Source organism: Notechis scutatus, chromosome 1 (assembly GCF_049901735.1).
Source record: "Notechis scutatus isolate UNSWTSFEM ecotype Mainland chromosome 1, rNotScu1.2, whole genome shotgun sequence".
NCBI classification, from domain to species: domain Eukaryota; kingdom Metazoa; phylum Chordata; class Lepidosauria; order Squamata; family Elapidae; genus Notechis; species Notechis scutatus.
The window spans coordinates 260,500,112-260,520,888 of record NC_142009.1 but is presented as its reverse complement, the minus strand read 5'-3'; the positions used below and the strand labels follow the sequence as shown (position 1 = coordinate 260,520,888).

Here is a 20,777-nt window from a genome sequence, read left to right as displayed (position 1 = left end):
TTAGTGACTGAGTTGCTAGTCCCCTTGTGGTCATTAAACAAAGTATACTTATACAAGTACTTGGCAAAATATAATGGACCTTCAATAACAATAATAACAAAACTGAAAGTATTTCTATTTTCATCTGGGAAGCTGTTTCAGGTGATTTCCAGTTATGCATTTAAAATGTAGGCAAAGTATCCATCTATTCAGGCAAGCATTGACCACCTAATGCAGCCTCAACAGGTCATGAGAAATTTTTGTAGATCATCAGCTTCTATAATAATACTTGAATCTATGTTAAGACTATATTCGCACAACTTTCTTCTTAATTCTCTTCTGTCTATTTCACCTAGCTCTACCTACTGTATAAAAATTTCTGGGAAGCAGATCAGTATTATTAAAAAAGAAAATAACTTATCCAGAAGAATGAACATCAATTGTCACAGATAATTTCCAAAAGGAACTCAATTTTAGTAAATAGATTAAACATGGCCCACTTTCCCTAACTGCCAGAACCAAAATAAAGGAAATTTCAAATTTCCATTTGTTACTATAGCAGCTCCTTTCACGGAGCACATTTTAGAAGATGTCCACCTACAACAGTAGAACCATGGGTGCTGTTAATGGCCACACTGTTAGAAATAATATACACAGTAAATTTTATATTCAACAGTCATATTGCCAATACCTGACTGAGAAGATGCATTTTCATAATAGCTGTCCCTTGAAGTTACAAGTACTTTTAGGACATCACGCAGGATTTGTAGGATTGTCCTGTTTGCAACAGAACTTTGATTCCTTTGTGCAACTGTATCAACAGCTGATGGCTGATGTTGATGTTCTTCTTCATGTTCAATACTTCCATTGAAGAATGTAACTGTTGCAGTTATGGTAAATAAGGCAGGAATAAATTTTAACTATTTGTGTATTCAGTTGATGGTGTCTCAGATTCAAAGATTTGAGGTTGCTTTGACAAACAAATATGTATTTAGGCTTTCTGACTCAGTTTAAAAGGAGCATATACAAAAGTTTCCTTGCGTGTTAGATCTCTAATATCAACAAGTTATTAGGTGTCTTGGGTTCAGCATAGTTCACAAATTTCCTGCCAGTATTAAAGTAAGTAACCGCATGAAGTATAATTCCCCAGGTTATATGGAAACAGAACTAAGCCAAATGTTTTGCTTTTTCTATGAATCAAATTTAGGCATCCAGTAATTTCAGGAGGTTCAAATCACCTGAAATCCAAGATTTTACTTTAATAAAATTATATGCAGTATGCAATAACAAATCATTGTAAATGGGCATGAGTCATTGCTCTGCCAGACAGATGCAGCAGAGACCTCTAGTTTGTTCAGACAGTAAAAAGTCTATAAATTTCTATTCTTACATCTGAAACCTTTTATTACATCAAACCACTGGTTCATCTACCCTGTGACTCTCCATGTCAGATATCAAAGGAAGAGCCTTGTTACCTGGAATGAACCTTACTGCTCCTTATAAATTAGAACTGCAAATCTGTTCTAAGACGTTTGCAAATTACAGGTGAATTTACAGAGAAATAAAGAATATAGATTCTGTGAGAGTAATTCTGTTTGGAAATTGACTTCTTATCTCTAGTATATCTTAAGACATAATGGCTTTGCAAAGTAACTATATAAATAACTTTTCACATAATGTCTTTCTGGAGCGTCATTATTTAAATCTGTAAGCTGCTATCTAAATCAACTCTAAAATAATTGAGTGGGGGGTGGGGAAGCAAAACACAGTTCTTGTTTACAATTTACACCTTGTGTGGAAGAGTAAAATATTTTGTTTAGAAATTTGGATGAAAAAACAAATGCAGCTAATTTAAAGAAAAAGTTGGCCCTTTAATGGTAGTATTCATATTGTTACCTGGGTGATGAAAAGATTCTTTTTCCAGGATATTTTCTTTTTCTTCAGAAGGGAGAAATACTGGATGTAACACATCTGAAGTATTGATTGCGGGGGATACTGTTTCTTCAATTACCAGTTCAGAAGATGCACCTTCCAGTTGAGGCTGCTTTGAGTCTTCCTGCTTGAAGAAATCATCACTGGAGGACACAGCTGTTATGATGATGTTTTGAATCAATTCCATTATTGTATTTCCTGAACAACCCTCCAGATTATCTTGTTAAAATATATATATGGCTTGCACTTTCATTACGTGTGTTAGGCAGAGGAAGAGGAAAGTAGGTAAAATTTTGGAAAGTATTGTTGAATTCACAGGCCCCAAAATCATCACCACAATTTTCAGAAATGGTTGATTTTCCAGAGATGCACCAGACACCAGGAACAATAGTAGAAGGAATATAACAGCAGTAGAGGCAGAAAAGATGTGAGAGCAGCTTGCACCCTTATCTGATCTATCAAATGTGTCTGATAGATGCAAAAGGCTTTGTACCATCTGGATTCACAGTAGCAACTTAGTCCAAGAACATTCTCCTTTTTCTTCCTTTTCTTCTTTTATTTGGACATTTTCTTTCTTGAAATATTTTGGACACTCACTTCAGATAGTCCAGATTTATATTGTCAAGCCAAAGACTTATTTTGGATGGCATTCATTGCCAGGATGAAGTTCAGACAATTAAACTTATTCAGTTCTAAAGGTGCTGCTGTATAAATCCAAGGAAATTGAAGTAGAAACACTATGAAATATTGAAGCGAAAATACCAGATTTATCCTTCATTGTCAACTTATTAAATAATTTAGCAGAAAACATAATGTGTCACGCATTATGATCACCAAACGTAAGAGAAAAAGCTTTAGATAGTGAGAAAAATTGGAATTGATAACTCAAGAAAGAAAGCCCACAAAAAGCCCAGTGCAGTAAGAGAGATCTTCCCATCTTCAAGAGAAGATGTCAATACTTTTCATAAGAAATAAAGCTGCAACTTTACAATCAAGTTTGTCTATCAACATACATATACAATCTATTTCTCTTGTTCTAATGTTGGCAAAAGAATGCCTTTAGATAAAAAGCAATTGTTATTACCCAAATATTTGTTTGTAAAATGCTTTAAGCCACTGCTTCCAAAACATTTTCCTTTATTATACAAAACCACTTAGAAAAAGTCCTTTTTACCCAATGTAGGTAAAACACTCTAAGTCAACTGAGATTTCCCTATTGTGATTGGGAAATGGGTTTGCGGGTTGTTAACCCAAATAAAGTCTACTTTTACACATTTCTGAATAATTTACCCAGGTTTGGAAAGCACTGGTTTATGCAGTTCTCTTTAAATTAAGGAATACCTAGAAAGCAATCTCATGTTTTATTTCAACTTTCAAAAAGCAATAGATTGAAGCCAATTTTTAAATATCTGTTAGTAGTATCCTGTACAGAGTAATGCACCAATCTGGCATTTCAGTAACTTTCACAAAACTGTGGAGCCTGAAATAATTTTAAAGTGCTACTTGTGAGACTCTGGCTTCACCAAAGCTGCATAATATTTACATCTTCAATATCATGGTTTTGGTGGATAAAAGCAAATACTTTTGGAAAACGGCTCTATATGTTTGAGTCTATTTCCTATTTAAAGTAATCACAATGTATTACCTGCACACTCCAGTTAAAATTATCAATACTTCCAACTACTAACTACATTCTGAGTTTTGATATTGTGGAAAGAATAACCAACATAAATGAAAAATATGTTCAGTATCATGTTTAATTCCTCATACCGGTAGTGGTTGAATATTGTTCAACAATTCCAGGTAGGACATCCGCACTTGTGTCATTTGTTGAGTAACTGACTTCACTTTCCTTTCCAGAATGTACAGCAGGTAGCAATATATTGTGGGCTGATTCTTCTTGTTTGATATCTTTGCTGGAGTTCACAGCTGTTGTGACAATGGTTCAATTGACAATCGGTTGAATATTTGGAATCGCACTATCAACTAGCACTTCGGATTAAGTTATTTTAGAGAATAATGTAAATGTATATGTCAAGGCAAAGGTTTATAAGTACAGATCACACATGTACTTTCAGGCACTTGAAAAATTTGCATACGTGAGCCCCCAAGCATGACTGTCTCATCAGAAATGCACTATTTCTGGTACAGACAAATGAAATAATCAGATGTAAAAGAACCAGCAATATCCTCTCCCTTTGTTGAAAGCATTCACTGCGGGTGGTTTCTAGTTTGATGTCTTAACCACTACATCAAACTGGTTCTACATTATAGGAAATTAGGTTTGAATCAACAACGCTAAGCATCTAAGTGTAACACTAGCATTAAAAAAAGTTTCTGAACTTTGAATAGCTTCATGGCGCACAACATCTGTATAGGTATAGATTTTTTTTGGCATGGAACTACATAAGAGGAAAGTTTTCATCTGGCAAATAGTTTGCTACTATAGGAACAGAATCAATCATGTTGGGAAATGTAGAATAAAAAGAATAAAAGCTAACACCTTTTCAATATGTGATCATATTTTTTAAAATTCTTCATATAATGCTAATCTGCATTAACCATATAGTTCCTTCACCAACACCATCTGCTCCCCAACATTAGCATGGGTACAATAAAATAAATTAAAATAGAAAAAAGATAGCAAAAATGGTATTAATTGAACACACTTGTTAACTAACCAAAGTGGCTATTAACAAGAAAGAAATTTATTCAGATTTATGCGTAGAGAACATTGCAGCATCATAATATCCACCACCAAAACCAAAGCTAACTCTGCCAAAGAACATAGATATTTACCACTGTGACATTTAATTTTGGATTTTCCAAATGAATGCAAACATCAATGGAAAGCAGATAAGGCAGCTCAGAATTTGGCCCCTTCCCATTCAAAATAAGCACAGATTTTAGGCACAAACCTTGACAGCATTGCTGGGTTTCCATTTCCAGCATTAGCCAAGATAGACATTTTCCAATGCAAAAGCCAGTTATGCAAAACAGACCATGCAGAGAAATACAGCGCAAAAAATATCTGCTGGTTTCAACTGAAATTCTGCTATTATTTACTATTATCTATCTCAGATAAAATAATCTTTTGTAGATCAATACAAATACTATACTGCTGAAGATCTAAGTCTACATCTAAAATATCTTAATTATTTTCTATAATACAATGCACGATAGGGGTTAGTTCTTACTGGTATTTGACGTCTGAAGTTCCTTATCACCACTGTTGTCCCACTCAAGAACTGTTTCAGGATTTTTTTGCCCAGACCCTTCTTCTTCATCACCACCACCATCATCATCATCATCTTCAAAACTAGGATCTATTGATTTATTGATGTAAACTTATGGTAAGATTTTTATATATTTCATCCAGTTATCCATTTCTCTGTTGTCTATATCATTAATATGTTCTTGCTTCACTGATTGGAACAGTCAATAAGATTATCTAATTTCAGTTCCATTGCGCTGTGTGTGTGTGTGTGTGTGTGTGTGTGTGTGTATGCATGCAAAAAAAAAAAGTTAACTTTAAATGAATGATAGAATCTGGATTGTGCCCTGATTGTAATTTAATGGAGACAAAACACATTTTTATAGTAAACACATACAGAATCATTTTTACTTCAGCAACTGCAACATTTAAATGAGATACGAGGTACTTGAGAGACTGTTTCTAATTACAAACCTAATTCTAATCCTAACTCTTAAAAGAATCTCCCCCCATAAAATGGGGCGGGGAAGAGAGTTGTTTTGAAGAATGTAAATGGGACGTGAATAAATTTATTTGGAAAGCATGGAATAGAATGGAAACATTCTTATATATAGAAATGAGAGCACAATAGGAATTATATTACATTCTGAGTTGACTGAAGACAATATTCAGTGAACACACATTTCCCAGATTCACTGGGCTTGGTAAAATTATGCAAAATCACAGAGAAAGGAGTAAAATCTATGTACAGCCAAAGGGGAAAAAAATCCTGCAAAAAATCCAATCAGGAGAATGTACTAACAAGTTATTAAAAAGCCATGACTACATTAAATGCACTAATACAATAATATGGAATGTAATTTTATTCCAAATACTAAGAGGTGATTTAATTGAATTTTCTGAATGAGTTTGAATGAACAACTTTTTTACTTTTAAACTGAGATAGTAAAATTGGAATAGTCTTAGCAATCAAAGACTCCTTCTGGTACTACTATAAAAATTAATATTATGTATATTTTTTAAGATTACATAGTTGTCCTAAAGCTTATGCTACCTAAAAATCCTTAAAAATCAGTATTGAATAGGAGATACAAAAGGAGTTAACCGATGCTGAATTGACATGTTAACTGTGGAAATATCTGGCTGAAAACTAGGTAAATGAGTTTGCAATATTTTTATTAAGTAAACTAACAATGCCTGATTGAACTGCAGAAAGGAATATTACAGACTTTGCAGTTCATTTCAAGTAATCACCAACCTGGCATTTCCACTTCAACTACATGTTTTGACTTAATTATCAAAATACGCACAGCCTATACATACATGTCAGAACAAAGTTACATTAAGTCATGGAAAGAAGATCAGAAAAATGATGTTCATAATAATATAAATTAAAAATTATCTTCCTCAAAACTGTAAGTTATTTCCTTTTTTCTTTATTTATATGCTGGTGCCTTTATTTATTCTTACACTTTATTTCAATGAGTATCCATGCTGTATATCAGTTATGAATGATACAACTTAAGAGGCACAACTGTAATTTGGTTTTTCTGAGTACATAGGACAATATGAAAAGCAAGCACTGTTCATCTTTGGCATCCTGTTCATGTATTTTGCAACCAGGTATTCATATTAGAGTATAAAAAGGCTCACTTGTAGCCAACTTTCTCTTGCTTAAAGCCCCCATGTTGACTTTTAAAATATGTATTTCAGTTCTTTTCTGGTGTGTAGGTCTTTATAACATTTATATGGCTGCTTAACTCAAGCAAAATCAACCCAAGCAGCATACAAATAATCAACTATAAGTACAATTCACCACCACCACCAAAACCTCTTCACAATACACTGAAAGTCAACTAAAATCATAAAATGGCAACCAGATTAAAATATACTATAACTCTACAATTAGGACATTCAGATTCAAAGGCCTGGGAAAGAAGTCAGAACTTAACTGTGTGTCTAAAGACAATTTTATATCAGGGAGAAAATATGTACAAACTGTTCTTTCTGTGAAGATAGAATAGTTCAGGAAAATGTCCATTTCTTCCTCCAGATAATGCTGATCCAGCTAATCTGGGAATAGCCTGGTAATTTTTCCAAAGTGAATCTTTCTGAAAAGGGTTTTATCCTGCTGGACCATATGCAGAGCATGATCATACTCCCCATATTTAACAATATGGTTTGAAGGAACCATATTGAATAGAGTAAAAAGGAAATCAAAATGACAACTTTCTGGATTCGAAGGAGAATTAAAACGGTAAATATTTGGCAAGAAAATAACTTTATGTATCAAGCTCAGGAATATACGACTATGGAGGTATAACTGGAACCTCAGCATGACTATGGGAAATTTATGACAAAATAAATGGAGAGAGGCACCATTCAGGATTTTAGAAATATTTTGTTCTTCTCCAATTACACAGCCCAGTTTAAATCCATTAAGGAACCAGCTCATATGACTTTTCTTTGACATGTTGTCAAGCTTTTTTCCCCTTTAAATTGTAACTATTACAGAAATGGGCTGCTTTGAAATAGTAATGATTTACAAGGCACTTAGATAAACAATATTGGTACAGAAAATGAGGATTTTGACTTACAGTACATATTAAAAAGAAAATGCTTGCAGGTCTTATCTGAATGTAAATTATGGGACACATTTTATTTTTAAAAGTAAACTGAAAGGAAGATTTAAATTTGTCTAAAACAATTAACTGTTTAGTAATTGGCTTTGTTTATTAACAAGCAATGCCCTGCACTATAATTTTAGTTGAAGCAAGCATATGTCTTTCCATATTATATGTACAAGAGATCCATTAGCTTTTCTACATGTCAGCACATAGATTAATTCCTAAAATAGCATGCCCTTAAAGCATACTTAAAGTAGTGTGCTCTTAAAGCAACAGTTTCACGTAAGTCCAAACAACAGATTTCTACATGACATAAGTAGTTACTTGGCTATTACAGTTCATGTTTTTAATGCACCAATACCAGAACTATTCAAACAGCACTCATGAAAAATATATGCAACAATTTTTTTCCAGGGAAGCTAAACTTTTTGCCAGAAATTTTGAAAAAAAGGATAGGCAGAGACTATGATTTACTAAAATATTACAAGAGTTTACCCTCACTGGAGGTTGCATTCTGCATTCCTTGATGTTCTTCAGGTGGCCACCATAATGGAAAATCTTCAGTGATTTGCTGATCTTGACTAGAATTTCCATGATGCTTTCCATGATTTGAATTTTCTTCAGCTGTAATGATGGCAGAATAACTATAGTGTTGAATATGTGTTGTATCTTCGATCAATAGAACTTCCTCGTAGAGGATGATAAAGGGTCACTTCCCATGTTCTTCTGTTGTTGGTTTTCAAATAATATACTCATATTTATTTTATTTTGGGAGTACCCTAAGTCAATGTGAATTATACACTAACAACAAAAACATTATGAACACAAAATAAAGATGTGGGGGTTGGAAAGGGAATCCGAGTAATAAAGGTAGTGTCACAACCAGAAAATACCAGAAAACTTCTGAAGCACTCCAAGAAAAAAAAATATTACTGATAGTAGTAGAAAGTTGAGCTGTGTTATCTTTAAATCCAGATGTTTTGCTTCTCAAACAAATCTAGTTTCATTATGGTTATATTAAAGGATGATAAGAATTTGTATTTCTATTGTTAGTTCGGAAATAAATTGGGATACCCAGCATTCTTGAACTGAAGCTCCTTAATTTGCTGCAATGGGATTTTCAAATAGGAAGTTAGTTCAAGGATCACATTTCTAGTTATTTTTGTTCAAATGTCAAGTTTCAGTCTTTCCTTGTGGCAATGCAGAGATAGAGAACAGTATTGTAATTTCCACCATTGTAGAATACAAAGAAGTACATCTAAAGAGATAATTCTCAATGATAAAAGAGAAAAGAATAACAATACAAAGAACAGAAGCTCTCAAGCAGATGAAGAAGAAGAACCCATTGAAGTAAAGAGTAGAAGTGATTATGGTTAAGAAATATATGCTGAAATTCCATCACATATTGCACACACAAGTGTAGCTTGTTTTTATACATAGTCTAAGAATGGAAACACTTAGCTCTCAGTTTTGAGTTTCCAAACAAAACCAGGAATGAAACTTATTTGGTATAGGGATTGAACTGTAAAACATTTTTCTGGATTGCCTATTACTCAATGCAATTTTCATTATCTGCCAGTCAATCACATAATCTGAAGTACATACAATCATAATTGTACGCAGTTGTTTTAGAACTGTAACTTTTATCTGTTCAATATATAATATACATATATTGTATTTATGTGGAAATATCAAAGCTAAAGTTCAAGTATATTCACTTCCTAAAAAGCAACATCAATGTAGCAGTATTAATGTAACCAAAGTTCCCTCCCCAAACCAAAGTTTCTTGTGTAAAATGCTTTATATGATACAAACAAATTTTGCATGAATATACATTCTGTGCACCACAATAGAATATTCAGTGCAATTATAATTTATAGCTAACAAAAAGTTAGTTGCAAATTAGAAAACTTAAACCAGGGAAATTCCATCATATCACCCATGCACTCACCCAAATGCAGAAAAACACATACAAGCTATTGAGAGATGCTTTTGACAGGATGAATCATCTGAGAGGAAGGAACCCAGAGTATAATATTGCAACCGACACAGATCAATAGGATTACATTAATCCTTGATCTAGGCACAGAGCAGAAGACTACACAAAAATCATTCCCATTCACAACCACCACCAGCAATGTTTGGAATAATTTGAAATAATAAGTGTTCTGTCAATTCTATCTTAATGTTATTTACCACACAACGTAGAAAAGCACAGAGACAAAATATTTTTATAGGTTTTGAATCATATAGCTGCAATAATTTAGCATAAAAAATTCTTTATCCCTGGATATTTGAGAAATCAGCTTTTCCATGAATTCAAGGAATGGTTCCAGATTTAAAAACAAAACAAAATAAAACACTAGTTTAAATGGCTTTATTGACCAGAACTTTGATGCCTGTTTCCAACTTACCTTTTCATGAATTGATGAAAATTGGCTTCTGAGTTTGCCAACTTTCACCAAAAATAAGTTTATGCTTCTAATTTCTGAAAATTCTTGAAACAAAAAAGCTGCATTCAAAGTAAGCATTGCCAAAAGCAAATCCTGAAAATTGGCAATTGCAGGTAAATATCCAAAGTAATAACAACGGTTTTCATTATGAATGCAGGATCTCTGAAAAAAATGAATGCTATTGCATAAATTAAACCATCTTTCTCTACAGAGAAAAGACCATTGCACATTGCTGCTAAATATGTTTCAAAATAGAAAAAAGATGCACACTTATGAATAATTAGATACATATATTGGACAGAGTGACCACTATCTTGGAAGGAAAAAAAATCTATGAAAAGTTTTTCTAATGGGTAGATCTCCACTAGATAATCTTGTGCCTATTTCTATGTTTTTAAACATCAGGAATTGGGGGGAGGGAATCATTAGGAAATTGGAGATTATTGATCAATCAGTTCTATGAAGACAATGAAAACAAGTTTATATTCATATCACCTTGAGAATATCTTCCATTAGTTAGGCTGTTGTATAACTCACAACTTCTTTAAGAAATCTAAAATCAATGCTGAGAAAACAAACTGTTGCAATACCAAAGTCATGTTAATAGTTAGTATGTATGTAAAATGATAAATAAGAAAGAAATGATCCATTAGATTAGAACAATTCATATAAAACTGTTATTTGGATTAATATGAAATTCTCTTTGGCTCCACTTCCGAGAATAGCAATAGCACTTGGCAGAAAAATATAAAAACACTCAATATATGAAGAAATGCAAGGTGAAATCAACTGCAAGATGAAATCCCATGACAAAGCTGGATGACAAAATCTCAAACTGAAGTTCTTCCTCTAAATATGAAATGTTATCTTAACCAAGTAAATACTTTCTTTGATTTTGTATACATAGTCATAAAACAAAAAGTCATAAAGGGTTTCAATGAGCATTTTAGATGAAGGATCCACAATGACATCTTTCCAACATAATTGTTAGAAATACTAAGAAAAAAATCCAATTACTTCTTCCAAGAAGACTTACACAAAGGATATGTCTGCATATTTATATCAGGTCCAACCTCAAAGACAACAAATCCAGTTGAGTCCAATCTTTTATTTGTTTACACCTAATGGGCAGAATCTTACCTACTGACACTCTAACCCTCTACAATAATAATATACACTGACAGATTCTACAGTGTGGCTATCCTAAGTCTCTTCCCTCTCTCCCCCTACACCTGGGACCACAGTCTGTTAATTTGGGCTTTTCTCTGAAAGGAACTGCTTTCTCCCTGGGAAAGCTCTGTGCTACCAAGACTCCTTTCCACTGCTTCTCCAGGTACACATTCCATCACAATTTAACAGGTTTTTGGCGGGATGGATATTGCCAGAAATTTTAATTTTAGTCACAGACTGTAGGCACTCTACTGGATAGAAATTTTAATTTTAGTCACAGACTGTAGGCACTCTACTGGATAAATATATGCATTCAGAAATATTTCATAGAGCAAACCCAGGCACAAATGGAGCCTATCACTAGAGCATATAAAATTATCTGATCTGCCCTTATCCATGATCCTCATTTTTGAAGCAAATACCTAATGGCTCTACAACAGAGATATCAAATCCTATGAGCTCATTAATATAGCATACCATCGGAGGCAATTACACAGTATAAAAACTGGATATACTAAACCTAAATGCTCCTGTCATATGCTAGAATGTTTATTTCTTGTTATTCAAGATACTCTTTACTTTAGAAGATACAAGAGCTTAAATGTATGATTCGAAAACAGAGGAATATGAATGAATATAGTCTCCATATATAGACTATATAGTCAATGTCAAAAGAATGAAGAAATACATTGTCATGGTTAAAACCAAGTTACAACAAATACTACAATTACTGCACTTACTAGGATCCTGGGGATTTTGATCTTCAGGATTTCCTGGATGCAGATAATGGTGGTCTTCTCTTTCATATGCTGGTGTAAATGTTGTGGTATCCTCCTCTGTATCATAAAATATGGATGAGCTGTACTCTTTTCACTTAGTGAGCAACCATCAATACAATTTTCATTCCTAAGTCCTATGACTGTGTTTTGAATTCATGATTTTGGGGGGGGGGGGGACAAAATATTGTATGGCATTTTCTCTTAGCGTAAATGATATTTTAGTTAGAAAAAAAGCTTGTACTATATACTTTATGTGGACTACCAGGCACAATTATTATATGTACTTTTACTAATGTGTTATTCAATTACGGTAGATACAGTTTCCCTAACACTTGAAAGAAAGTCTCGTTTTATTTTTCCAACAATAAATGTTGCACTTCCAAGTTTCAGAAATCCTAATGAAAGTCAGGACTGATCAGCAAGAATCCTACTGGAGCCACATTTTCTCTTAAGCCCTTCGTTTTATTAGGTCTATATATATTATAGGGCTAACAATAACAGCTATAAAAATAAATAGGTAATACTCAGAAGAAGTTTCTTTTTATACTGGGTGAAGTGATGGCACAGAAAAAGTCACACGGATAATGAAAATATTTTTTGGCTGTTTTATTGTGTTTTAGTTTGAGGTAGGATACCTAGAGAAAATCATATATACTGCACTGTATTGTAAACTCCAAATAGGCCTACAGTAGCATGTTTTATTTGCCACTAGTCTGGGTGGGGAGAACTCTGAATTAGTAAAAATAGATTCAAGAGATCCAGCTAGGGGGCAACATCATTTAACATCTTAATTTAGAGTCAAGTTCAAGTGTGTCTTCAGGCTACAATACCTTCCAAAAAACTGAAAGTTAAGAGATATTTCCCCCTTATTCCTTTGGAAGATAGATATGAGGCAACCATCATTACATAATTGTCATATGGTTGTGTTTTTACAACTAGCAGTCAATGAAATAAACTAATAATGTGTGATTTTATTGTAAAGAATCATTTAATTTTCATTATTACAGTAAGAATCTTTGTTGTCAAACAGCAAAATTATCAAAAAAAAATCCTGAGGATTAGTTAATGGCAAGGTCTCTGAAATTTGAAAAAACATGGGTGACTGCTAAGAGGAGAAAGAATTGTTGAAAATCCTTGTTTTACTGATAAATGCTTCTGCTAGCAAAAAGAACCAACTATTGGCAAAGCAATATTAATTAGATACAATTTTGTGTGCTCTTTAGTGATGTCTTTTTCTGTAACATATCATTAAAAATATTTTATAGGTAGCATGGGAGATAAAATGGAGGAAATAAATACCGTATTTTTCAGTGCATAAGGCACACCCACTCCCAAAGTGGGTGAAACTGTCTGTGAGTCTTATACAACAAATTTTGCAGAGGACCCATCCACCCACCCGCCCCGACCCTTCAGCCTCCGCCTCCCAGCAATTTGCCTCCTTGCAACAAATAGCCTGGTCAGCTTCAGCACAGCCTGATTAGCACAAGCAGCTGATTGTCAGCTGGATTGGCCTCCCAACGGTCAGCTGTTTCAAGCTGCAGGGATCGTCATTGCCTATTTCCGCCTCTGCGTGCCCCATTTTTGACCTCCGCATCCTGTTTCGGCCTCCGTACCCCATTTTCTGCCTCCACACACCACATTTTTTGCCCATTCTGATCCCCATCGCCTGGAACGGGCCGAAATTGTTGTAACTTCAAATAATCACTAAATGAACTGTTGTAAGTTTGAAGTTTCCAATGCAAAAGTTTCCAATGCAAAAGTTTCCCCAATCTACTTCAGCTCCTAGAAGCCTCAGAAATGTTGATGCTTGCTGAGCAATTCTGAGAACTGAAGTCCACTCATCTGGAGATCACCTAAGTTGAGAAGGTCTACACAATTTCTAATGGATATCTGTGACCTTTCCAAGGTACTATTTAAATGTCATTCTGTAGAAGACTGATCAATGCAAATACCTGGTGTGAAGTCACTATGATCCACAGTTCCTCTGCCAATTGCAGAACCACTGCCCACACTGGTGTCATCTTCAGTAACTGGTGGGCTTTCTGTAACCTTCTTTCCTTCAAAATACCGTGATCCATCAGCATTGAAAATTTCTGAATGAAAAAGGATATACAGTATTAAATAGTACCCTGTTGACTGAAGCTAGACAAATGGTGCAGGAAATAGTTACATAGTACAATGTGAAAACTTATTAAAATCCTTACTCAAACATAAACAATATGCAAATGTTTGCTCAGTTTAGATTCTGACTGAATAATATGAACCTAAGTGGTAGAAGGCTTCAACTTTTAAGTTCCTCTCTCCTCCTTTGATATGATCAAAATCAGAATGTGTCTTTTTCTGGGGTAATTACATGTGACATTCTGACTAAATCTACACAATTGTTCATTTATATAAGGTACTTCAAAAATATAAAATTTGGTCCTAGCTTGCTTCAATGAGCCATAATTTTGATTAAGAGTGAACAGTATTTCAGGGATCACAATTCTGCTTCCTAAACTTTGGGATGGAGGCTGCAGGAATCAATCTAGAAATGTGTCAACATGAGAATAAAAGATCAATCCAATTTTCAATACATTTGGGAAAGTTTTATAAGATTCTGCTAATTAAGAAGGATCCCTCCCCCACAACAGGGTAAATTCTTTTGGCTACTATTATGAAATAATTCCTTAATAAACCATTATCTCTGTCATACAATAATGACTATGCACTTCGCATGCATATTTACAAGAACTACTTCTTTTTTATGAAAAGTGGAACGTAATATATTTTGTGTAAGTCACACAAAATGGTATTCCCTACCAGAAAAAGTATACCAATAAAATAACACAAAACAACATTCCACAAAGCACTATCCACAAAACACTCTGGAATGTTTGACTTTTGTGAGACTTGCAAAGTTGTTGGATTAGAAAAGAAGTCTATTCAATACCTTTTGAGCATCGCTTGCTGAATTTACAATCCTACTCTATGCAGAATATCTGCAACATCACTATCTTTGTTAAATTCTCACAAAAGACTCCCAGAAAAAAATGTATCTCATGGTTTTTTTTTAAATTTTGCAACTGTTTCCTGATTATAAATTAGTCTAAATAGACTATGTTATCACTTGAAGCCAGCTAAGTCTCATTCCAAGTTTAGTGACCATTCCCCACTGTTCATTCGGCTTCACCAGGGGAAGGCTTTATATGTTAAAAAAAAATGAAATTCAATCCTTACCAATACTGCTGTTATTATTAGGCAAAGCAGAATATAACTTTTTCACTGGCTCGCAAGCAACATCTCTTGATTCTAAGAATGGGAGAAAAAATGGGAAACAAAAAAAAAATCAACATTAAACTGGCTAACTTTTGTAAAAAGAAACAAAAGGTGGTGAAGGTCTCCAGGACTACAAACATGTGGGAAACACTATGTGTTCCAGTTGTGGGATTCAAAATTTTTTACTACCGGTTCTGTGGGCGTGACTTGGTGGACGTGGCCATGTGACTGGATGGGTGTGGCTTTTTTTTTTGCTTTTTTGCCTCCCCCACCCATTTTTGGGAGCTTCTTAGCCTCAGAGGAGCCTCCGGGGGGCATTTTTGCTTCCCTAAATCTCTTCTAAGGCTCAGGAAGGAAAAAAAACAGAGCATGGGAGGGGTGCGCAGCACCCCTCCAAGCTCTGTTTTGGAAGCTTCCTAGCCTCAGAGGAGTCTCGGGGGGGGTTGCTCCCCTAAGGCTCCTCTGGGGCTCAGGAAGGAAAAAAACAGAGCATGGGAGAAGCACACAGCACCCCTTCAAGCTCCATTTTGGAAGCTTCCTAGCCTCAGAGGAGCCTCTGGGGTGGGGGCATTTTTGCTCCCCTAAGGCTCCTCTGGGGTCTGGAAGGAAAAAATGGAGGGGGGGCTGTGCTCCTCCCTCCATTTTTTGCCTTCCTGGGCTTCAGCAAGGGGAATCCCGGCACAGCTGATCTATGCACAGCTGATTGTCAGGAGGGGAAAAAAAAGAAATACCTTAAGACGAATGTCAGGCTGGCAGGTAAGCAAGCATCGAGCGGGAGGGGGACCATATTGGGGGCGTGGCCAGCCAGAACTTACTAACGATTCGGCCACCCACGCCAAATTCTTGCTACCTATCCACCCAATCCAGTGCGAACCGGCTGAATACCACCACTGATGTGTTTTCTTTAATTATATATGGATATGGATATGTGTGTGTGTGTGTGAGAGAGAGAGAGAGATACATTGGACTTTTACTTTTAGAGACAACAATGACAGAATCACCTTCCCTAACTCCACATAAACACCAAATAAAGTTCATGTTTTGGAACAAAAGCAGCATATGGGAGATGAATCTGTATTACACCTGTTACTTACATCTCCATAGTCTTTCTCCTCTGCAAACTTCTGCTATCAAAAGTCTGCAACAGGACTGAAACAGCATGTGGGAAAACAAGCCAGCTTCAGAGTCAAGAGTTCTGCAGACTTCAATACCATATTCTATTTTAACTCTTGTTTTTGCTTGCTGAAGACCATAATACTAAGTGTGCTATGAAACAGCTATCAGATCACAATGTACATTTTGTTGAATTTGTTGAATTTCATGGATCATGAAGTATGCTGACCAGGAGCAAATGGTTTTTTCATACCCATTGTTCTCTCCTATCTTTATTCTATTGTGCTTCTGTGTCAAAAAGACAATTTTCCCAGCAGTAGAAAATATGTGACCAACCCAAAACACACCTGATGAATTGAAGCAATATGTATCGTATCGGTCAGAAATATTTGAGGAAAGTACATAAATTCCTGTGTTGTTTGCTGCACAGAGATAATAAGGAGTATGCCGGGGAAGTACGATTTTGTCTTCTATATAACCATATCTAGAAAAAAAAGGAAAAACACCATTAAGTTAATGTAAGGAATTATATAGCCAACAATTGGTAAGTTCTATTGGTAATTGGTAGTTCATTTGCTAATGTATTTGTTCCATACTCATTCATTCATTCATTCATTCATTCATTCATTTTATTTTTATACTGCCACAACTATATGGCTTAAAGCACTACAGAAATGTGGCAACATAAATTATGACAAAGTATAACTCTCAGTGATACAGAAAATGTAAAATGCAGGGAATTCTATTGAATGTTATATAAAATTAATACAGAACAGAATACAACAATAAGAATAAGAAAAACAAAACTTAAAGAAATGGAGAGCATATTATCATTCCCATGCTGTGATCTAACTAATTCAAAATAGGTCCTAAAGTATTCTACTTTAAGTAATCTGAAAGATCAACAAGATTGGGGCAAGTCTTTCACAACAATTTACTCCACTGATTTTCCTTAAATTTAAGCATAGAAGTCCAAATTAGTACTGAGAAAATCTGCAAAAATGAAGCAGCCATCCTCAAAGCACCGAAACAGTTACCCTTATTGAAGGCATCCAAGGTTGCCTTGAGACTTTTCCCTGATTATTTCTGCAAGGATAATAATCATAATCATAATTTAAATTACACATGTTTAATAAATAATAAACAAATGCATCTAGTATACATGCATGAACATTTTGTTCAGCAAAAAAGTCTCAGTGGAATTGGACAACTTTTTATATTCATTATGTGAAGAAAAACATTCTGTTCACGCATTCAGGAAAGGATAAGTATACTCTTCTGCTATGAAACAATACACTATCTCTTCTTATACAAAGAGATATTATTAGGCAGCTTTAGGAAGCTTTATGTCTTTCAGCTGTAGGATTCCATGAATCCAGAACCCGTCTTCCCTGATGCAGGAGGAGAAAGAACCAGGTTCTAGTTTATCTGCTGAGTGAGAAAAAACTCACGCCTCTCTAAACATTGTGATTTTGTGATAAAAATGCTGATACGCAAGAACAATGTATCCATGGAAGGCAAGTAAAAGATGTAATATCCTTCTTGTTATTCTCTATTGAATATAAGCATCTATGGAATCTCATAAGTCAAGCAGAAATATTAATCTTACATGCAGTTAAATACATGTATAATTAAGTAATACCTTATAGTCATCTTTCCAACCTCATATTAAAATTTCCATACTAATAGTGGATTTTATTCACACAGTTTTCATATTCATTTTCTTTTCCATTTATGTACTTTAAATATGACAAAGGCTATAATCCTAGCAACATTTACATGGGAATAAGTCTCAATGAATTCTGGACACATGTAGAATCACAATGTATTGTTTTCTAATTTCAAAGTGTTATGATGATGTACAGACCACTACTCTTTCTGTTTTTGTTACAGAATTAAGCAAGGAGTCATAATTGAAAGGGATGTTTTTTTCATGCCCAGTGGAGCTAAATAACAACCAAGTGAGCAGTACATGCAAAAACATTCTTTTAATATGGGCAGGTTGATACAGGTAAACTAATCTGATTCCAAAAGATAAAGGGCATTTATAATGAAAACAGATTTCAATTAAACTTGGAAATACAGTGCCTATTGATGAATAAACCAACATGTTTGTATGCTGGTAGTGGGGAAAAAGTTAATGAGTGCTCACATGAAGATATTCTTATACATTTGGCTAAACACATAAACACATACATATCTTACAACAGTACTGAAAAAAGTGATTTATGACAATTTTTCACAGTTACAACTCTTGTATCATCCCCAAGATTATGGGATCAAAATTCAGATGCTTCACAATTGGTTCATACTTATGAAGTCATGTGATCACCTTTTGCAATCTTTTGACAAGCAAAGTCAAAGGGGAAGCCAGATTACTAACTTATCAACTGTGATTCACTTAACAACAGTGGCAAGAAAGCAATAGCACTTAGACTTATATACAGCTTCACAGTGGATCCTCATTTTACCGACCTCAGAAGGATGGAAGCTGAGTCAACCTTGAGCCCATCAGAATTGAACTCCTGGAGTGAGCAGTGAGTTAGCCTACAGTACTGCATTCTAACCACTGCACCACCACAGCTCTTAGGTCGTAAAATGGAGCAAAACTCACTTAACCAATGTTTCACTTAACATCGAACATTTGGGGCTCAATTGTGGTCTTAAGTCAAGGACTAACTGTACAGGTAGAAGCCCCATCAAGTTAGGGAAGGAACTGGCTGCTCAACTTTTGTCTTGACTTATGGATAGGGTATTCTTTTTTAATCTGATGTGTTCAGGGTTGGGAGGTCAAAAACTTTGCACACATATTGACCAAACCTAGGACTTTATGCAAATCCAGCATATACTGGCAACTTTTTAAAGCTTTGTTTAAAAAAAAATCAGAGAAATGTATAGTAGGTTATTACATCCCAACAGAAACACCTACGTTACATTGGTTCATTATATCAAATTATATCAAATCTTCACATGACATGTACCATGTATGAAAGTTTTCTGAAAAGCTTTGATGCTGAAATGCTAATTTCCTACTTTCATTATACTCCTGCATTCATTTAACCTTACAGTATTTTCATAGCTCAAAAGAAAACAAATTATATGTAGGAGGGAGCTTCTCTATTCAATATATAAATGTATATTTTGAGTTGGAAAACAGTGAATCATTACCCAAGACTGAATGCTGAGCATGCATTTAAAAATATTGGTTTTTTGCATATTATTTTGATTCCTTTTGAAAATGGAACAATGATTGATATAAGTCAGGCCAAAGGTCAAATGTTTTCTGACATACTGATAATAATGGACATACTGGTTTTATTTATTTTTTTCAGTGGAATTAAGTATTTTTGAATAACTGCATTAACAGCAACTTGCTAATCAAACTACTTTTTATGCTAATAAGGGTAATTACCTTACACACCACTAGATTTGTATTTATTATTACTACTTTGAAAGTACTCTCATACAAGTCTGAACAACGCATGAAATTATAGTTTAAAAATTCAGAAGCAATTGCTCGGCAACTTTCCATCAGAACATGGGGTAAGAATATTTTCTACATTATATCATTTCTCTATCATCGTTAGAGAGATGAATGATTAGAATACACCAATGGATTTAGGCATACCTTATGCTATAATTTTACTCCAGCAATTGCCAAATGTTACTAATGCGCAGTAATCTTTACAGGGTTGATATTGCTAGACCAGTGTTCAACCTGCCCTCTGGCATAGATATCTATCCAGGTGGGCAGGAAGATACAGAAATATTTGCAAGGCTGATGATGAAAGCTATTACAGCACAATGACTAATATTGTACTTAGCCGTAGAAGCTGGGAAGTTTCAGGCTCAAACCTTGACCTGGGTGGCCTTAAGAGAAGCCACTATTCTCTTAGCCTCCACAATTCAGCCGAGATAATTATATCAATCTATTTTGCAGGCTTGCACTAATAATTATTTTAGTAATGACTTCAAACATGTGCTTTAAACATGCTGCTCTTTAGTTCGAAGTTTGTGAATACCTCAAATTAGTGACAGGGTTGAAGGAGAGAAAGATCTTGAGGAGTCTCATCATTTTATTTTTGTAAAAAAGAAAAACTAGATAGACAAAGTTGAAACTACAAAAAAGACCAGCACAAGGAAGAGACAGAAAAACAACATAAGGTCCAAAATCAGTTGTTAAAAAGAGTATAATAATTACGCAGAACCATCTGACTGCTAAATTTTCCATATGTAAATCTTCCAAGAGAAA

General features: G+C 34.6%; 1 protein-coding gene across 12 annotated transcripts in view; it reads right to left on the bottom strand.

Moving 5' to 3' along the window:
* CD44 (CD44 molecule (IN blood group)) overlaps positions 1 to 20,777 on the bottom strand; it is a 75,979-nt gene that overhangs the window by 14,323 nt on the left and 40,879 nt on the right. For 4 of the 12 annotated variants that reach the window (XM_026664691.2, XM_087951239.1, XM_087951233.1 and 1 more), the window contains exons 3-11: positions 16,873 to 17,009; positions 15,374 to 15,445; positions 14,107 to 14,247; positions 12,116 to 12,211; positions 8,248 to 8,376; positions 5,109 to 5,237; positions 3,682 to 3,840; positions 1,876 to 2,067; positions 671 to 859 (exon numbers count right to left, since the gene is read on the bottom strand). In XM_026664691.2, coding sequence (XP_026520476.2) covers positions 671 to 859; positions 1,876 to 2,067; positions 3,682 to 3,840; positions 5,109 to 5,237; positions 8,248 to 8,376; positions 12,116 to 12,211; positions 14,107 to 14,247; positions 15,374 to 15,445; positions 16,873 to 17,009 — 1,244 coding nt within the window. The remainder of the gene's footprint in view (positions 1 to 670; positions 860 to 1,875; positions 2,068 to 3,681; positions 3,841 to 5,108; positions 5,238 to 8,247; positions 8,377 to 12,115; positions 12,212 to 14,106; positions 14,248 to 15,373; positions 15,446 to 16,872; positions 17,010 to 20,777) is intronic. The other 8 variants (XM_087951241.1, XM_087951243.1, XM_087951242.1 and 5 more) reach the window with 3 other exon arrangements.